This window comes from Pelophylax lessonae, assembly GCF_965119305.1.
Source record: "Pelophylax lessonae genome assembly, chromosome: 12".
Lineage (NCBI taxonomy): Eukaryota > Metazoa > Chordata > Amphibia > Anura > Ranidae > Pelophylax > Pelophylax lessonae.
Window position 1 is genome coordinate 205,734,023 of NC_138779.1, and position 19,859 is coordinate 205,753,881.

Genomic DNA, 19,859 nt, shown 5'->3' on the forward strand with positions numbered 1-19,859 from the left:
AGCAGTAGAGTATACATTCAAACCCCAAAAGAGGGGCGGGGGCGGCGACTGTCGGAGGACTCAGAGAAAGGAATTTTACAGGTAAGATTTTACAAAAATTCCGTTTTCTCTTACGTCCTCCGACAGTCGCCGCCTCTTCATATTCGTCACATATGGGGACGTCCCAAAGCAGTGCAAACATGAGGGGTGGGAAACGCATCCGCGCCGAAAGGCAACGCAGTCTCCACATCAAAGAAAGGAACCTTACCAAAGGAAGGAACTAGCTGGGCAACAGCAAAAATAAGTGCTCAACAGGAGCAACAACCCAGGAAAAGACAAAAAACCAGGGGATACAAAACTTATCCCAACAGCCAGGAGTCCCCAACAAGGGACCCTAGGGAACAGCCGCACTAAGAACCTTGCGGCCAAAGGAAGCATCCGCCGATGCCTGAACATCTACTTTGTAGAATTTTGTGAAAGTGTGCACGGTCTACCAAGTCGCCGCCTTACACACCTGGGCTACAGAAGCCCCATGACGACAGGCCCAAGACGTACTCAGAGATCTAGTAGAGTGCGCCTTCACAGGCACAGGGGGAACCTTCCCCTGCAAGGCATAAGCCTGTTCAATGGTCTGCCTGATCCATTTGGCAATGGTAGAGGCGGAAGCCGCCATGCCCTTCCGAGGACCCTCTGGAAGAACAAACAAGGAGTCCGTCTTTCGAAAAGACTCAGTCGATTTAAGGTAAACCCTAATCGCTCGAACAACATCCAGAGAATGCAATCTCACCTCCTTAGGATGTTTAGGCTTCGTGCACAACGAAGGCAAAACAATATCCTCGTTAAGATGGAATTCCGAAACTCGTTTCGGCAGAAAAGAAGGATTAGGTCGCAAGACCACCTTATCCAAATGAACAACCAGGTACGGAGACTTGCAGGACAAAGCCGCCAGTTCCGACACTCTGCGAGCCGAAGTGATCGCCACCAAAAAGGCGACCTTTTTGGACAACATAGACAACGAGATCTCCCTGATCTGTTCAAAAGGAGCACGTTGTAACACAGACAGGACTAGATTCAAGTCCCAAGGGGGCAAGGGATCCCTCCTAGGAGGAACCAGATGCCGCACACCCTGAATAAAAGTGCCAACCAAGGAGTTGGAAGCTACGGGACGTTGAAACAGAACGGCCAGCGCAGACACCTGACCCATTATCGTAGCCAGCGCCAAACGCTGATCGACACCCGTCTGAAGGAAAGACAGCACACGGGAAACCGAGTACGTGCGGGGTGAAAACCCCCTGGACTCACACCAGGCAAAATAGGCCTTCCAAGTACGGTAATAAACCTTTCCCGAGGAAGACTTCCTCGCGTTGATCAAGGTATGAACAACCTCTGGAGAGAGACCCTTCTCCTTCAGGACCTCGGTCTCAACAGCCAGGCCGTCAAAGCCAGCGACTGTAAAGCAGGATGGTAAATCGGTCCTTGAGACAGTAGATCGTCCCGAAGAGGCAGACGCCATGGGGCGTCGACCGCCAGATTCACGAGGTCTGCGTACCAGGACCGGCGAGGCCAGTCCGGTGCCACAAGAATCACCGTGCTGCGTTCCGAGTGTAACCTGCGAAGGAACCGGGACAGCAACTGAATCGGTGGAAACGCGTACATCAGCCTGTACTGATGCCACGGGGCCACTAACGCGTCCGACGCGTCCGCCCGAGGGTCGCGCGTCCTTGCCACGAACCTCTTCACCTTGTAGTTGAGGCGAGACGCGAACAGGTCCACATCTGGAAGACCCCACTTCGCGCACAACATCTGGAAGACAGCCGGGTGGAGAGACCATTCCCCCTGATCCAGGGTCTGGCGACTCAGATAGTCCGCCTGCCAGTGCTCCACTCCCGGAATGTGAACCGCCGTTATCGCCGGGACATGAGTCTCGGCCCAAGACAGAATGTCGGCCACTTCTCGAGCCGCTCGGGCACTCCTGGTGCCCCCTTGGTGGTTGATGTAGGCCACCGCCGTGGCATTGTCCGTCTGCACCCGAACCGGGCAGCCCTGCAGCCGGTCCGTCCAGCGATGAAGACAGAGCCTTATCGCACGCAATTCCAGAATGTTGATCGGGAGGGAAGACTCCCCCTCCGACCAGGTCCCCTGGGCGGACAGAACGCCCAGAACACCACCCCAGCCCGACAGGCTGGCATCCGTGGTGATTATCGTCCACGAGATCGGACGAAACGACTTGCCCCCGGACACCAACGGGGACTGGAGCCACCACAGGAGGTTTTCCCTGGTGCGATGACTCAACGAGATCTGAAGATCCAGAGATTGAGGTCGCCCGTCCCACTTGGACAAGGTCTCCGCTTGGAGACCCCGCGTGTGAAACTGCGCGAAAGGAATCGCCTCGAAAGCCGAGACCATCAATCCCAGACATCTCATACACGTCCGCAGAGACGAGTTCGGAACGTCCCTGAGGGACCTGACTTCCTCCTGAAGAGTCCTGAGTTTGTCTTCCGGCAGGAAGACCTTCGCCTGCACCGAGTCCAGTATCATTCCCAGATAGGGAAGACGAACCGACGGACTCAGAGTCGACTTTGGAACATTTATCGTCCAACCGAACTCCTGCAGAGTTTGCATCGTGACAGACAGGTCCTTCTCCAGACCCTGACTGGTCGCAGACCGAATCAGAATGTCGTCCAGATACCCCAGGACAGAAATGCCCTGGGCTCTCAATAATGCCAGAACCGGTGCAAGCACCTTGGTGAAGACCCGCGGAGCCGAGGCGAGCCCAAAGGGCAACGCCACGAACTGGTAGTGATCCTCCGCAATGGCAAATCGAAGGTATCTCTGATGACCCTCGAATATGGGGATGTGAAGATACGCATCCTTCAAATCGATGGAGGCCATGAATTCCCCCGGAACCAGGGCAGCCACCACCGAGCGCAGGGATTCCATGCGGAACTTGCGAACCCGCACAGAGCGGTTCAGAGCTTTCAAGTCCAGAATTGGACGAACCTTGCCCTCCTTTCTGGGCACAGTGAACAGATTGGAATAAAACCCCCGAAATCTGTCCCGATGAGGCACCGGAACCACCACTCCCTGAGCCCTCAGGTCCCGCACCGCCAGGCGCAGATCCCGCAGGCGCTCTGGAGACAGTTGTAGATTTGAGGGAAAAAATCTGCTCTCTGGCCGAGAGAGAAACTCGATCTTGTAACCAGATCGAACGATTTCCAGAACCCATCTGTCCCGCACACGGGCCAACCAGGGCTGAAGAAAACCGAGCAAGCGTCCCCCCACCCCAAAACTGGGTGAGGGCGCCCCTTCAGGCCGAACTGTTATGGGCCGCAGGTCCGGATTGGCCGGACTTCTGTTTTCCAGACCAGGGCTTCTTCTGAGAGCCCTGGCCCTTGAACGGCTTGCCCTTGTAGTGCGGCCGAAAGGCACGAAAGGACCCCTGAGGGGGCCGAAAATTAGCATGCTTCTTCCCAGAAGCCCCCTTAGCCTTGGGGAAATGGGGCAAGAGAGTGCTCTTACCCCCAGTAATCCCCTTAATCAACACATCCAGGGACTCCCCAAAAAGGCGAGACCCATCATAAGGCAGATTGGCTAAGGTTTTACGTGAAGATTGGTCCACCGACCAACACTCCAACCAAACCAGGCGGCGAGACAACACCGCCACGCTGTGCACACGCGCGGCCAACGGAATCAGGTCCAGGTCCGCATCACACAGATACATGACACCCTGGTGGATCTGATCCACCATATCCAGGGTCGCCGCTGAGGCCGAATCGGCCACTAGGACGCGCCTAAGCATCTGCGTCCAACTTGCGATCGCCAGGGCCGCCATGAGAGAAGCAAACAGAGCCTTAAGCATAGAACCCGTAACAGAATAAGTATGACGGGCAAGAGACTCCAGTCTCCTATCCGTGGCATCACGGAAAATAGGGGATCCCTCTGCCGGGATCGCAGTGGCTTTGTTCAAAACCGCAATAGCATGATCTACCGGCGGAGGCACACACCACCGTTCATCAGTGGCAGGCGAGAAAGGATAACGCAGCTTAAATTTACTTGGTACCGCAAAAGGCTTGCGCAAATCGCGCCATTGGTCCTTAACAGCGCGCTGAAAATCAGCATTGCAGGGAAAGACCTGCGGCGTCCTGCGTTTTCTCTGCGTCCCATAAGCCGCCAAGGCAGCTGGGGGACACACCTCGTCCTGCAAACGTAGCGTCTGCTTAATGGAAGCAATCAACTCATCCATGATTGCAAGCTCTTCAGGCGAGCCAGGGGGAGAATTATCAACCCCCTCAACTTCAGCCTCTACCTCAGACCCCACTAGATCCAGAGAGGAGCGGGACCCCGATAGGGGGGTCCCCGCCAGAACAGCCCCATCACCTTCACCCTCAGAATCAGAGGACAGAGCAACTCTGGGCCGTTTAGTAGATTGAGCAGCCACCAGCATTTGCACCTGTGCAGCAAGGCCAGCCACAATAGTGGCCAAATCCCCCCCTGGGGGGGAAACAGCGGTCCCCTGGCTTTCCACCAAGACTGTGGGAAATTTGCCCTCCTGAGAATCCATTGCCCCTGTATGCCAGACAACCAAGGGTTAACTGCCCCCTTACAGCAAGCGCGGCAAGCGCAGCCCACCGCACCACACTCAGGCACAATGAGACCCCCACAGGGAATATACAGACTGAATACAGGCAATGGAACACAGGAATAGAAGGATAAAACCTGAGGAGACTCCGCTGCTGCTGCTGCCTCGATCGGTGCTTCCAGGAGAGAGGAAGTGATGCTGCCAGGGCGCTCTATGTAAGCCTATGGAGGCTACAAGAAAATGGCCGCCGTGCATGTAAACCATGCGGCCGGAGCGGGCGCCGGTAAAATGGCGCCGTTTGGCGCCGAAATCGCCGCTCCACAGTGCATAAAATCACACACAATATCATCCCATAATATGGATACATGTTAGATCGCCGCAGCGATCGCTGTATATGCCCCAACATGCCATTAAAAACATGCCCCACAGCACACAGCTCCTCACACTGCCCAGCCTGACATACTCAGTGTCATACAGCTCCCCCCCCCCCTTGCAGCCCACAGCATGCAGCCGAGAGATAGGGAGACAAGCAGTGTGATTAAAGGCAGGTTACACAGTCCCAGACTGAGACCCCCCCAGACAGACAGGTCCCCACATAGATACACTTACCTCACATGGCGTGGGGAACCCGCACAGGCGAACAAGCCGCTGCACATGAGGCAGGGAGAGTCGCTACTCAAGACGCACACAATGGCGGTTCAGAAACCGCACAGCGTCCGGTGAGGTAGCCACCTCACCAATCATCCCTGCACCGAACAGGGATGGGTCGTTCACCGTGCCAGGAGCGTTACCTGGCTGAACGCTCGATGGCAGACTGGGAAGCCACTGACCCACGACCTGCGACCAGGGGGATCAGCCCGAGACCCAGTCCGCATGATCCTCTTCGTCCGAAGAACTAACTAATGCTGACAAAAATAACAGCTAAGTAAAGGTAGAGAGAAAACTCAAACAAAATATCAAAAAGAAGAAAGAGTCTGGGACAAAAAGTCCCAGCACAGAGAGAGCCAGCCACTCCTGACAAGCTAGACATTAAAACTGAGATATGGTTGCAGGAAGTAGGAGGGTATTGACTGAGGGGACCACCCCTTGAGGGTGGGATATGTTAAAGCTTTATTGTTAACATATTCTGTTGCCTAGCTACTCCTTCGGAGCAAAGTCTAATACCCCATATGTGACGAATATGAAGAGGCGGCGACTGTCGGAGGACGTAAGAGAAATAAGCATTTGAGATGCCTAGAAGACCAGGTCTTTTTCTGAAACTTTTTGTATACAAGTAAAAATCTGTATTTTTTGCTATAAAATTAATTAGAACCCCCAAACGGTATATATTTTTTTAACAGAGGCCCTAGAAAATAAAATGGCGATTATTGCGATTCTTTATGTCATTTGCGCAGAAGTCTTTTAAATGCAATTTTTTGGCACAGAATTATTGCTCTCCCGCTAATTCATTTTTTTAAGTCCGCGGTGGTGCAAAAACCTACAACGAAAAAACCCGTAAGTGAACAAAAAACTTGCATGTGAAACACACACACAAAAAAGTGTACTTAAGGGTGTGCTTTAGTCCACCGCCCAAAGGGGTAGGACTTCTACCCTGAACCCCCGGGGCGCAAGACTCCTGACAGGGACAAAGATTTACATGGTCTGCCTAGCCAGAAGGCCTGACAGACTCGTTCTTCAGGCCAGTCGAAGCCGACCCCGAATACTAGGTCCCCCCCAGGTGCAGGGGAGGAAGGAACCTAAAGGCCACACATCCTCCCCCTAGACTTCAGGGTAAGCCCGAGGACTCACACCCTACAATCCGTGAAAACACACACAAAAGTGAAAGTGACAAACAGTGAGGGAAAATAAATAGAAAATAATAATAGAGTGGCCATGCCAAATGTGCACTGGCCGGGCCCTAGGGCCTGGTAAGCAAAAATTGCTCAGGACTTTAGCCAAAAGGCCCAGCCCATGAGGCGCAGTGCAGAAAGAAAGCAATTCTACAAACAATACCCCATCATGACAACGTGAACAAGTTTGTTTGAAATCTTTGCAAATTTATTAAAAATTAAAAACGAAAAAAAAAATGGATTTTTGTAAGAACTTACCGTAAAATCCTTTTCTCTTAAGCTCATTGACAGACGTAGTCTTCTTGATTCTCAAGAGCTGGGTTATGTTGTCTCCGCAGGAGTAGGACTAGGCAGAATGACAAAACGTTCTGGCTCCACCCTAGGGGGCAGTCCCTGAGGGTATATCCTCCCTCTCTCTGCTACAGGGAATCAGTTCTGTTTAAAGCAGTACAGAGAATTTAACCCAACCCAACTCAATGATAGAGGGGCGGGTACTACGTCTGTCAATGAGCTTAAGAGAAAAGGATTTTACGGTAAGTTCTTACAAAAATCCATTTTTCTCTATCGCTCATTGACAGACGTAGTCTTCTTGATTCTCAAGAGCTGGGACATCCAGAAGCAGTGCCACAAATGAGGGGTGGGATTGACAAAATCAAATCCAATCTAGTAGGCCCAACCGGTGCCAAACTAGAAGTCTTAAAGGCTCATTATAAACAAAGAATGAGACTAAAGAAAAAAATTTTCCAACGGAAAAAAACCCTCGAGGTAGACCACTGGTCTCCTCAAATTGCGGCCTGCAAAACCTTGCGGCCAAATGAGGCATCAGACGATGCCATTACATCAATTTTATAATGTTTGGAGAAGGTATGCACCGACGACCAGGTAGCCGCCTTGCACACCTGGACCACTGACGCCTGATGGCGAAAGGCCCATGACGCACTAAGTGCCCGAGTGGAGTGCGCCTTAACAGGGAACGGGGGCTCCCGACCCTTAATAGAATAAGCCTGTACTACCGTCTGTCTGATCCATCTGGAAATGGTCGCGGCAGATGCAGGCAACCCCTTTTTGGGTCCATCTGGGATCACAAAAAGTGAATCCGTCTTGCGAAACGAGTCTGTCGTTTTCAAGTATACCCTGATCGCCCGGACCACATCCAAGGAGTGCAAAGCAAATTCCCGAGGATGACTGGGCTTAGGACACAGGGAAGGTAATACAATTTCTTCATTCAGATGAAATTCTGAAACTACTTTTGGTAGGAAGGATGGATTCGGACGAAGAACCACCTTATCTCTATGAACCACCAGATATGGTGAACGACAAGATAATGCGGCCAGTTCTGACACCCTGCGTGCAGAAGTAATAGCCACCAAGAAGGCCACCTTCTGGGACAACGTGGGTAGAGGAATCTCCCTAATATCTTCAAAGGGAGGTTTCTGAAGAACCGACAACACTAAATTAAGATCCCAGGGGGGTAACGGCGCGTGCACTGGCGGAGCCAGATGTCGCACCCCCTGGATGAAATTCCGCACCAAGGAATGAGTAGCCAAAGGCTTCTGAAAGAAGATGGCTAATGCTGAGACCTGACCCTTGATAGTACTCAAGGCCAGTTTCTGCTCAACCCCTTGTTGCAGAAAAGCCAATATTCGACTAATCGAATAAGACCGAGGACGGAACCCCAAAGGTTCACACCATGCAATGTAGGACTTCCATGTGCGATGATAAATCTTTCTGGAAGTCGCTTTCCTTGCTTCAACTAGAGTAGGAATAACTGAAGCTGACAAACCTTTGTCTTTCAGCACCTGGGTCTCAATAGCCAGGCCGTTAAAGCCAGCGATCGTAAAGCAGGATGGAAGATCGGTCCCTGAGACAGTAGATCCTCTCTGAGAGGAAGTCTCCACGGGACGTCCGCCACCAGTCTGACCATGTCGGCGTACCAAGCTCGACGAGGCCAGTCCGGAGCTACCAGGATTACTGGGATTCCTTCCTCCTCTACCCTGCGAAGAAGTCTTGGCAGTAACGCGAGAGGAGGGAAGGCATATATTAGCTGGTATTGCCCCCACGGGGCGATCAGTGCGTCTGCGGTTTCTGCTAGAGGATCGCGGGAGCGAGCCACGAATCTCTGAACTTTCCTGTTGAATCGTGATGCCAACAGATCCACATCCGGGGTGCCCCACCGTAGGCACAACTGGTGGAAAACGTCTGGATGGAGGGACCATTCCCCCTGATCCAGGGTCTGACGGCTGAGATAATCTGCCTGCCAATTCTCCACCCCCGGAATGAACACCGCAGAGATTGCTGGAACAAATCGTTCCGCCCAGCGAAGAATGCAAGCCACTTCTTTGGCCGCTCGGACACTCTTGGTGCCCCCCTGGTGATTGACATAAGCCACGGCCGTGGCATTGTCCGACTGGATCCGAACCGGGCTGCCCTGGAGCTGCTCGGTCCAGTGAATCAGACAAAGTCTGATCGCTCTCAGTTCCAATACATTTATCGGTAATCTGGATTCTTCCGGGGACCAAAGTCCCTGGACAGATAATTGACCGAGAATTCCTCCCCATCCGGATAGACTGGCATCCGTGGTCACTATCGTCCAATATATTGGCAGAAATGACTTTCCCTGGCTGAGCATTGGAGACCGAAGCCACCAAACCAGAGACTCTCTGGTCTGTTTGCTCAATCGTATCTGATTGTCCAGGGATTCCGGATTCCGATTCCATCTGAGGAGAATCTCTTGCTGAAGAATTCGGGTATGGGACTGGGCAAATGGGACTGCTTCGAAAGAAGCCACCATCAACCCCAGAACCCTCATGCAAGTCCGAAGGGAAGACCAGCTGTTGGACAGTAACAACTGGACTGCAGATTGAATCTTTCGAAGTTTCCCTACCGGAAGAAACACTCTTGTCCTGACTGTGTCTAGAATTAGACCCAGATATTCGAGCCTCTGGGTGGGAACCAGAAAGGACTTTTGCTGGTTCACCAGCCACCCGAATTCCTGTAAAGAAATCATAGTAATTTCTATGTTTTGTAGCAAGGTCTGAGGAGACTCTGCATGAAGCAGAAGATCGTCTAGGTAACCTAGACTCGATATACCTCTTTGGCGCAGAAGTGCCAACATTGGGGCCAACACTTTTGTGAAGACCCGCGGAGCCGTGGCGAGACCGAAAGGTAACGCCACAAACTGATAGTGGTTCTCCTCTACAGAAAAGCGTAGAAAACGCTGATGTCCTGCGAAAATGGGAATGTGAAGATAGGCGTCCTTGATGTCTATGGACGCTAGGACATCCCCTGGATGCAGGAAGGCTGCTACCGTGCGAATGGACTCCATTCTGAATCTTCTTATGTTGACGAAAGAATTGAGTGCTCTTAAGTCCAGAATTGGACGCACTTTGCCCTCTTTCCTGGGTATTGTAAACAGGTTTGAATAAAACCCTTGAAACCGTTCTGTCCAAGGAACGTGGACTACCACTCCTTGTTGTAGTAGATCTGTGACTGCTCTCCGCAGATCTTCTAGACGATCCGGAGATAGTCGGATATTGGAAGGGAAGAATCGCGCCGGTGGAAGAGATCGAAACTCGATCTTGTACCCTGACTTTATGACTTCGCAAACCCATTTGTCCGGGATTCTGGAAAGCCATGGATCCGGGAACCGGCGAAGACGTCCCCCCACCCCAGTTATGGGTGGGGGCGCACCTTCAGGCTTTGGATGGTTTATCTTCAGGTCTGGAGGGGGCGGGCTTTTGCTTGCCCGACCAACGACCCCTGATGCCTCCTGCAGGAGGCTTGGAGGACTTAGTTTTTTCACCCGCTGGACGAAAAAACCTCTTGTGAGCAGAAAAAGAAGGCCCTCGTCTTTGACGAGTTCCTCTACCTTTAAAATTTTGCGGTAAAAAGGTGCTTTTTCCACCGGTGAGATCCTTAATGATCTCATCTAAGTTGGCTCCAAATAGACGTTCTCCTGAAAAGGGGATATTAGCCAATGCTTTCTTGGAACCTTGGTCGGCTATCCAACCTTTTAGCCACAGTGTGCGCCTGAGAACCACTGCTGAGACTGATGCTCGCGCCATTAATGGAGTGGCGTCTAACGCCGCATCACATACAAACTGTAACCCCTGTATCATTTGTTCCAACAAATCTGATACCGCCTGAGGGACTTCTTCTAAGTCCCGGCGTAACCACTTGGTCCATTCAGTTACAGCCTGCGAAACCAGACCAATAGCAATTATTGGCCTGAAAGCTGATCCAATCAAGGAAAACATGGTGCGAGACATAGCTTCTATCTTGCGATCCACTGGATCTTTAAAAGACGGAGCGTCTTCCAAAGGAATAACCGTGGCTTTATTCAATCTAGCAATTGGTGAATCCACCACAGGTGGTTCTGTCCATTTCTTAATAAGGGCTTCCTCAAACGGATAACGCCTGTCAATGCGTTTGGAAATATTAAAAGTGCGTTTTGGCAGACGCCATTCTTCATCGATTGGATTGCCAAAACATTTGGGCAATGGAAAAACCTTTGCCACTTTGATGCGCTTTTTAGTCCCAAAAGGGATCTCAGTTTCAGCTATTTCTGATGGAATACCCTGTAACCTTAAAGTCTCTTGAACAGATACAATGAGTGCGTTTACCAACGCTTCCTCTCGGGCTATGGCTGATGCCGAAACATCCTCCTCACTGTCTGAAGAGACAGGACCCGAGACACCAATACCAGATGAAGTACCTGCAACTGCAGAAATAGGCTCAGAGTCTGAATCCGAGGTTTCAGATAATAAGGGGTTAGGCGGGGGTCGCTTTCTTGCGCCCTGTCCCTGACAAGCCACTTCCACCCGGGACACAAAAGTTTCCATAATGGCTGACAAAGATTCAATTGTCAATGGGGTGCTGGAGGATCCCGCAGACCCCTCGAGGGGATCCGGAGGAGATACATGAGTGGCAGGGTCCATGTTAATACAGGACACTTTTGCCAGCAATAAACAAAAAACTTCTTTTTTTTTTTTTTTTTTTTGTGTGTCTCCCCCTAGCGCAATAGCGCCCCTCAGAGTACCTGCTTCTCGATCCCAGAGAGAGAGAGAGAGGGACCCCCAAGGCTCACCAACCGATGCAGAGCAGTTTCCAACAAACTGCAGCCAGCGTCTGTCTTACACAGACTGGAAGGAGCTGTTTGCTTTTTCCCGGGCAGAAGGCGTGGCTCCGCCCCCTGTGTACGCCTTCCGGCGTTCCCAGCCCTCCACGAGGAAGCTGGGCTCACAAAACATGGCCGCCCCCATAGAAGAGACATAAGACTCCAAAAACATGGCGGCCGGCGTGACCTGAGGACATACATGCATTCGGTCTACGGCAAAATGGCGGCGGACCGCCGATATCGTCTTCCCAGCACATCCACCTGCACTCTGCTGAGAGGTGACATATGGATCTACAGAGATACACTGCACATAAGGTAGGAATATACCTCCTATGTTTGCTGTAATGTTACAGTCTGCTGGGTAGAGTGCTAGCTCTTGAACCAAGTCCACTTCCCACAAACACATGCTGTATTACAAGGGGGACTTGTAAGTGTCAGATATATACTGACCATATATGGAGGGGCCCATAATATATACTGCCTCATAAATGAGGAAAAAAGGGAACGTTTTACTCACCATACCGAACCGACAGGCACCCTCTCTTCATAATACCCTCTCCACCGAGGTGGGGGTTTGTGGACGCCTCGACTCTCTGGTCCTGGCGTCCAAGCGAGCTTTTAACTCGCAAAGTCAGTCCCTTAACTGGGACTCCGTCGCGGCCGACTCAGCGCACTGGTCTGCACGCGCTTTTTAGGCAGAGACCGGGGTGACCACTGGATCTCACATCCAGCCCGTCGCCCGGCCCCGCATACTTACTTGAATATGTCGCGGCCGACCAAGCGCAATGCCTGGTCTGCACGCGCTCGTAGGCCGGCTGGGGTGACCACAAGTGTCGCCCAGTCCGGCATTTTTGCTTGAAGATCTCACAGGAAAAAAACACTGGAGAAAACTACCTAAAAAATGTCTTTTTCTTAAAGAAAAAAAGTCTTGCCAGGACCAAAAGATCCCAGCAAGGAACTTAGGTCCTTACTCCTGACTAGACAGAAAAAAACTGATTCCCTGTAGCAGAGAGAGGGAGGATATACCCTCAGGGACTGCCCCCTAGGGTGGAGCCAGAACGTTTTGTCATTCTGCCTAGTCCTACTCCTGCGGAGACAACATAACCCAGCTCTTGAGAATCAAGAAGACTACGTCTGTCAATGAGCGATAGAGAAAATCACATGTATAGAAGTATTCACAGCCTTTGCCATGACACTTGAAATTGAGCTCAGGTGTATCTGTTTTCCACTGATCATCCTTGAGATGTTTCTACAACTTGACTGGAGTCCACCTGTGGTAAATTCAGTTGACTGGACATGATTTGGCAAGGGACACAACTATCTATATAAGGTCCCACAGTTAACAGTGCATGTTAGAGCACAAACCAAGTCATGAAGTTCAAAGAATTGTCTGTAGACCTCCAAAACAGGATTGTATCAAGGCACAGATCTGGGGAAGGGTACAGAAACATTTCTGCAGCATTGAAGTTCCCAATAAGCACAGTGGCCTCCATCCATAACTGGAATAAGTTTGGAACTTCCAAGACTCTTTCTAGTGTTGGCCGTTCAGCCAAACTGAGCGATCGGGGAAGAAGAGCCTTAGTCAGGGAGATGACCAAGAACCTGATGGTCACTCTGACAGAGCTTTTCTCTGTGGAGAGAGGAGAACATCTATCTGTGCAGCACTCCATTAATCAGGCCTGTATGGTAGAGTGGTCAGACGGAAGCCACTCCTCAGTAAAAGGCACATGACAGCCCACCTGGAGTTTGCCAAAAGGCTCCTGAAGGACACTCAGACCATGAGAAACAAATTTCTCTGGTCTGATGAAACAAAGATTGAACTCTGTGGCCTGTATGGCAAGCGTCATGTCTGGAGGAAACCAGGCACCGCTCATCACCTGGCCAATAACTTCCCTACAGTGAAGCATGGTGGTGGCAGCATCATCCTGTGGGGATATTTTTCAGTGGCAGGAACTGGGAGACTAGTCAGGATCGAGGGAACGATAAATTCAGCAATGTACAGAGATATCCTTGATGAAAACCTGCCCCAAGTGCATTGAACCTCAGACTGGGGCGAAGGTTCATCTTCTGATAGGACAACGGCCCTAAGCACACAGCAATAATAACAAAATATGGCTACAAGACAACTCTGTGAATGTCCTTGAGTGGCCCAGCCAGAGCCCAGACTTGAACCCAATTGAACATCTCTGGAGAGATCAGAAAATGGCTGTGCACTGACGCTCCCCATCCAACCTGATGGAGCTTGAGAGGTCCTGCAAAGAAGAATGAGAGAAACTGCCCAAAAATAGGTGCCAAGCTTGAAACATTATACTCAAAAAGACTTGAGGCTGTAGTTGGTGCCAAAGGTGCTTTAACAAAGTATCGAGCAAAGGGTGTGAATACTTATCCACATGGGATTTTTTTCCCTTTTTTATTTTTAATAAATTTGCAAAGATTTCAAACTTTTTTCACGTTGTCATTATGGGGCATGGTTTGTAGAATTTTGAGGAAATTAATGAATTAAATCAATTTTGGAATAAGGCTGTAACAGAACAAAATGTGGAAAACGTGGAGCGCTGTGAACACTTTCTGGATGCACTGTAAACTGGACTTCAAACTTGTCTTTCTCCCCACCTCCATTACATGATGGAGGGACTTGAAATTTACAGAAGATAGAAAACATTCTTTGTGCTTTCAAGTCACCTTACAGGAAGAGACCTAAACACAGCATTTCTGGATACAATCAACAGGCATTTTATACATAAAAAATATGTTCTTAGTCTGAAAAGTAAAACCGAATGCAGTCACCACATCTGAGCAGTGATAGGCTGCTATATAGAAGAATATTTGCAAAGCAAAAAACTCTAGGAGGAAAGCAGTGGAGGAGAATGGGCACAGGAAAACATGGTCTTTTTCTTGAATCGACACAAGAAGCCGTGTCATTCAGGCTATTTAGTAAAAAGACAGGCCCTCTTGAATTATGGCTTCAAAGCGAAATTCCACCCAAAAGTGGAAGTTCTACTTTAACAACTTGCCGACCAGTCACTGGGACTGTACTGCGGCAAAGTGGCTCGATTCCGTCCAGCGACGTAGACCTACGTCGCTGGACTCCTCCCCTTCTGGGCAGTGCTCGCGCACCGCCGGAGGCTCGCTCCCGCTGTGTTCAGTCACAGCGGGAATCGGGCCAGGGGATGAGCAGCGGCGATCGCCGCCGCTCTTCCCCGATCGTCGGGGAATCAAGTGTGGAGATCCGCCCGCTTGTGTAAACAAAGCGGGCGGATCTCCTAAGTGACAAATTGCAGGGTTCAGCATAGCTGGACATGCAATCTGTCCCTGTGTCACTCAGTGCCCTCCCCCCACACGTTAGTAAGCACCAGGCATACATTAACCCCTCCCTCTCCAATAAAATTAACCCCTTCCCTGCCAGTGTCATTTTTACAGTAACAGTGCATATGTATAGCACTGATTACTGTAGTAATGTCACTGGTACCCCCAAAACGGGGTCAAGGGTCCGATCTGTCCGCCGCAATGTCGCAGTCCCGCAAATAATCGCAGATCGCCGCCATTACCCGTTAAAAAAAAACACCAAAAATTACAAATCTTTCCCGTAGTTAGTAAATGCAATAACATTTGCGCAAACCAATCAAAATACGCTTATTGTGATTTTTTTTTGTACCAAACATATGTAGCAGAAAACAAATTGGCCAAAAATTTTAAACATTTTTGATTTTTACATTTTTTTTGGGGGGAAATTTCATATAAAAAAAGGGGAAAAATATTGTTATTTTTTTAAAATTTACGCTCTTTTTTTGTTTATAGCGCAAAAAGTAAAAATCGCACAGGTGATCAAATACCACCAAAACAAAGCTCTGTTTGTGGGGAAAAAAAAGGACGTAAATTTCGTTTGGGTACGGCATCGCACGACCGCGCAATTGTCAGTTAAAGTTGCACAGTGCCGAATCGCAATAAGTGGCCTGGACGTAAGACAGCAAAATCCTCCGGTGGTAACGTGGTTACGGACTCCTCACCTCCTCATATGCTACATTTGACATGTCCTTTTTTTTTGAAGGGGGGGGGGGAAGTGGGTACCTAGTTGACAGGTACCCAGCTCCCACTTCCGCTCGGGTCGCCTAGGTGGCTCGAGCAGAAGTTCTCCTCTTCCTGAAATCTTCTGGGACACGTCACAGATCCCAGAAGATTGCCTGGACATTGAGGAGGTGCAGTGCACACGTGGCTGTGAAGCCACAAACTGTCTCAGCCAGGTGCCCACACTGGTGATGCCGTTGCTGGGGAGAGGGGAAAGTCAGCAGCTACACTTTTTGTAGCTGCGGGCTTTTAATAAACATAAAAAGGACTGGAACTCTGCTTTAAAGATTAAGTTTATTCTGCAGTATTATCATCACTGAGTCTCTGTGCTGCTCTATACCATGCAGGCAGATCATGGTTGGTGGAAGAAACCAGTAGGGTGCTGTACATGGCTTCCTGAAAACAAACATCACAGCACCCCGCCTCAGTACTCCTCTTAGAAGTCTTTAGCCCTGATGCAAGCAGTCAGCTGGCAATTTGAAGGAGTAAAGCAAATATCAACATGCCTTAATGGGTGGATGCAAGTCTGGAGGACTCAGGATTCCTAGATTTGCATGCAAACCCACATGAGATGCTGAGCCTCAATGAACAAAAAATTAAATCAGGGGTGGGCAAGGGACAGTAAGACTAGAGAGGAAAGTGCTACATGAATATGAATGTCCTCCAGCCAGGAATTGAGGCGGGCTCTGACTTGCTGCAGATTTCGAATGCACACTGTTAAAAGGTCAGAGTGTGCAGTGAAATCAGAGTAAGCAGTTTCAGCACAGAAGAGGAGCCGGTACAACTATGCAAGTCTGCAGGGAAGGCCAGAGTTCAGTAGATGTTTTGACCACACCACTAGCACTGCAACTGTGACTCTCACCTGTGCTACAGCTTGTGGGGCACCAGCAAAGGCTGCAGTAGAAACCACACTCACTGCACCAGTCGAATCACCCTGACCGTCCAGCTGACCATCTGTCACCTGGACTACTCTGTATGTCACCTGGAGAAGACAAGAAAACACACCATAAAAGTTACCAGCAAAAGCAGAGACTGAACAGAAGAATAATATACTGCACAGCCACGATCACATACTGCCAATCTAGAACTGGGAAATCGCTTCTGTTCTTGAAACAGCTGCTCCCCTAAATCCTTACATTCCTAGAAGATGCTCAGACCACTACGCTGGAGGCAGAATTTAGTGTTCAGATTTGCAAAACCAGGAGAAGGCAAGTGTCCTCGGAGCTGGCACCAAAATCCTACGGGCTAAGTAATTGGTGACAAACACAACTGGCTGGTAGGCGAGGTCTACGGTACCTCACCTTGAGAACCACTAACTTAACAAGTGATGTAGGACGCAATTGTTTCATGGTAGCCTAATCTACATACCTGACCTCCATTGTTCTCTGTGCGGAACTGATACTGAATGTTGTGGTCTGAGAAGGCTCCTTGCTGGACAGTAGCAATGGCCACCGCAGTATGCTCATCAGTAGTCGTCTCATCACCTGTAGACAAACAACAAGCTATGCATTATTCAGACGACTCTACACAGTCTTAACGTATGCCTGAATAGCTACCCAATTCCTGTACCAAGGATAGGTCACCCGAGTAATTCTGCATCAGCTTCACAATCCCTCAGAGTGCTTATGCTGCCAACAATCTTTTTAGACATCTGTAAGGGGGGGGGGGCATTCTTCCCAATGTCCACCAATGTAAGGAGGGCATTCGTCTCACTGACTATAAAAGTAAGGGGCATTTTTCCTACTGACCACCAATGTAAGAAGCATTCTTCCCACTGGTTACCAATGTAAGAAGCATTCTTCCCACTGATCACCAATGTAAGAAGCATTCTTCCCACTGGTTACCAATGTAAGAGAGCATTCTTGCCACTGGTTACCAATGTAAGAGAGCATTCTTGCCACTGGTTACCAATGTAAGGAGAGCATTCTTGCCACTGGTTACCAATGTAAGGAGAGCATTCTTGCCACTGGTTACCAATGTAAGGGACATTCTTGCCACTGGTTACCAATGTAAGAGCATTCTTGCCACTGGTTACCAATGTAAGGGAGCATTCTAGCCACTGGTTACCAATGTAAGGGAGCATTCTAGCCACTGGTTACCAATGTAAGGAGCATTCTTCCCAATGGTCACCATTGTAAGAAGCATACTGAACTCCAAGGTAAGGGACATTCTTGCCAATGGTTACCAATGTAAGGGAGCATTCTTGCCACTGGTTACCAATGTAAGGAGAGCATTCTTGCCACTGGTTACCAATGTAAGGAGAGCATTCTTGCCACTGGTTACCAATGTAAGGAGAGCATTCTTGCCACTGGTTACCAATGTAAGGAGAGCATTCTTGCCACTGGTTACCAATGTAAGGAGAGCATTCTTGCCACTGGTTACCAATGTAAGGAGAGCATTCTTGCCACTGGTTACCAATGTAAGGGACATTCTTGCCACTGGTTACCAATGTAAGAGCATTCTTGCCACTGGTTACCAATGTAAGGGAGCATTCTAGCCACTGGTTACCAATGTAAGGGAGCATTCTAGCCACTGGTTACCAATGTAAGGAGCATTCTTCCCAATGGTCACCATTGTAAGAAGCATACTGAACTCCAAGGTAAGGGACATTCTTGCCAATGGTTACCAATGTAAGGGAGCATTCTTGCCACTGGTTACCAATGTAAGGGAGCATTCTTGCCACTGGTTACCAATGTAAGGGAGCATTCTTGCCACTGGTTACCAATGTAAGGGAGCATTCTAGCCACTGGTTACCAATGTAAGGAGCATTCTTCCCAATGGTCACCATTGTAAGAAGCATACTGAACTCCAAGGTAAGGGACATTCTTGCCAATGGTTACCAATGTAAGGGAGCATTCTTGCCACTGGTTACCAATGTAAGGGAGCATTCTTGCCACTGGTTACCAATGTAAGGGAGCATTCTTGCCACTGGTTACCAATGTAAGAGAGCATTCTTGCCACTGGTTACCAATGTAAGAGAGCATTCTTGCCACTGGTTACCAATGTAAGAGAGCATTCTTGCCACTGGTTACCAATGTAAGAGAGCATTCTTGCCACTGGTTACCAATGTAAGAGAGCATTCTAGCCACTGGTTACCAATGTAAGGAGCATTCTTCCCAATGGTCACCATTGTAAGAAGCATACTGAACTCCAAGGTAAGGGACATTCTTGCCAATGGTTACCAATGTAAGGGAGCATTCTTGCCACTGGTTACCAATAGAAGGCACATTCTTGCCACTGGTTACCAATGTAGGGAGCATTCTTGCCACTGGTTACCAATGTAGGGAGCATTCTTGCCACTGGTTACCAATATAAGGCGCATTCTTGCCACTGGTTACCAATATAAGGCGCATTCTTGCCACTGGTTACCAATATAAGGGAGCATTCTAGCCACTGGTTACCAATGTAAGGAGCATTCTTCCAAATGGTCACCATTGTAAGAAGCATACTGAACTCCAAGGTAAGGGACATTCTTGCCACTGGTTACCAATGTAAGGGAGCATTCTTGCCACTGGTTACCAATGTAAGGGAGCATTCTTGCCACTGGTTACCAATGTAAGGAGCATTCTTCCCACTGACCACCAATGTAAGGAGCATTCTTCCTATTAGTTACCAATGTAGGGGTATTCTTCCTACTGGTCACCAGTGTAAGGAACTAATATATTGGTGACCAGTGGGCAGGATGCCCTTTATAAGGATAATCTTCCCACTGGTTACCAATGTAAGGAGCATTCTTCCCAATGACCACCAATGTAAGGAACATTCTTCCTATTAGTTACCAATATAAGGAGCATTTTCCCCACTGGTCACCAGTGCAAGGAACATTCTTCCAGTTGGTCACTAATGTAGGGGGCATTCTTCTCACTTAACACCACACCAATTGAAGAGTGATCTGTAGATATAGTAATTATTGTCAGAGATTCTCTCAGACCTAAACGATATTTTTAGGATTTCCCAGTGACAGACACGCAGCAATCTTACCTGTGTTCAACAACAGCAACATTACTGGCTACTCATATAAAGCAATGCAGTTGCTAATAACGGTCACGCCAGCAGTCTATAACTGCACATGTATTTCAGCCAGCTACAAATCAACATAAAATATAAAAGTGAGTGATCCACAGCTGCTGCAGAACTGCTCACATGAAGCTCTGGCTGTTGGCTAGTCTTAGTTGGGGGGGGGGGGGTATAATAAGCAGGATTAGATCTTCTCTGTGTAATTAAATTATACTTATTTTGTCATCAGCCAGGAAAGTTTGTTTGATAAGCAACTGTAATCCCAGAAAGACTT

At 49.3% G+C, this 19,859-nt stretch overlaps 1 protein-coding gene across 1 annotated transcript in view; it reads right to left on the bottom strand.

Annotated features, from left to right (window-relative positions):
- The window catches only part of USF2 (upstream transcription factor 2, c-fos interacting), a 67,561-nt gene that overhangs the window by 9,317 nt on the left and 38,385 nt on the right, over nt 1-19,859 (bottom strand). Inside the window, exons 3-4 of the mRNA XM_082274091.1 lie at nt 16,937-17,052; nt 16,431-16,550 (exon numbers count right to left, since the gene is read on the bottom strand). Coding sequence (XP_082130217.1) covers nt 16,431-16,550; nt 16,937-17,052 — 236 coding nt within the window. The remainder of the gene's footprint in view (nt 1-16,430; nt 16,551-16,936; nt 17,053-19,859) is intronic.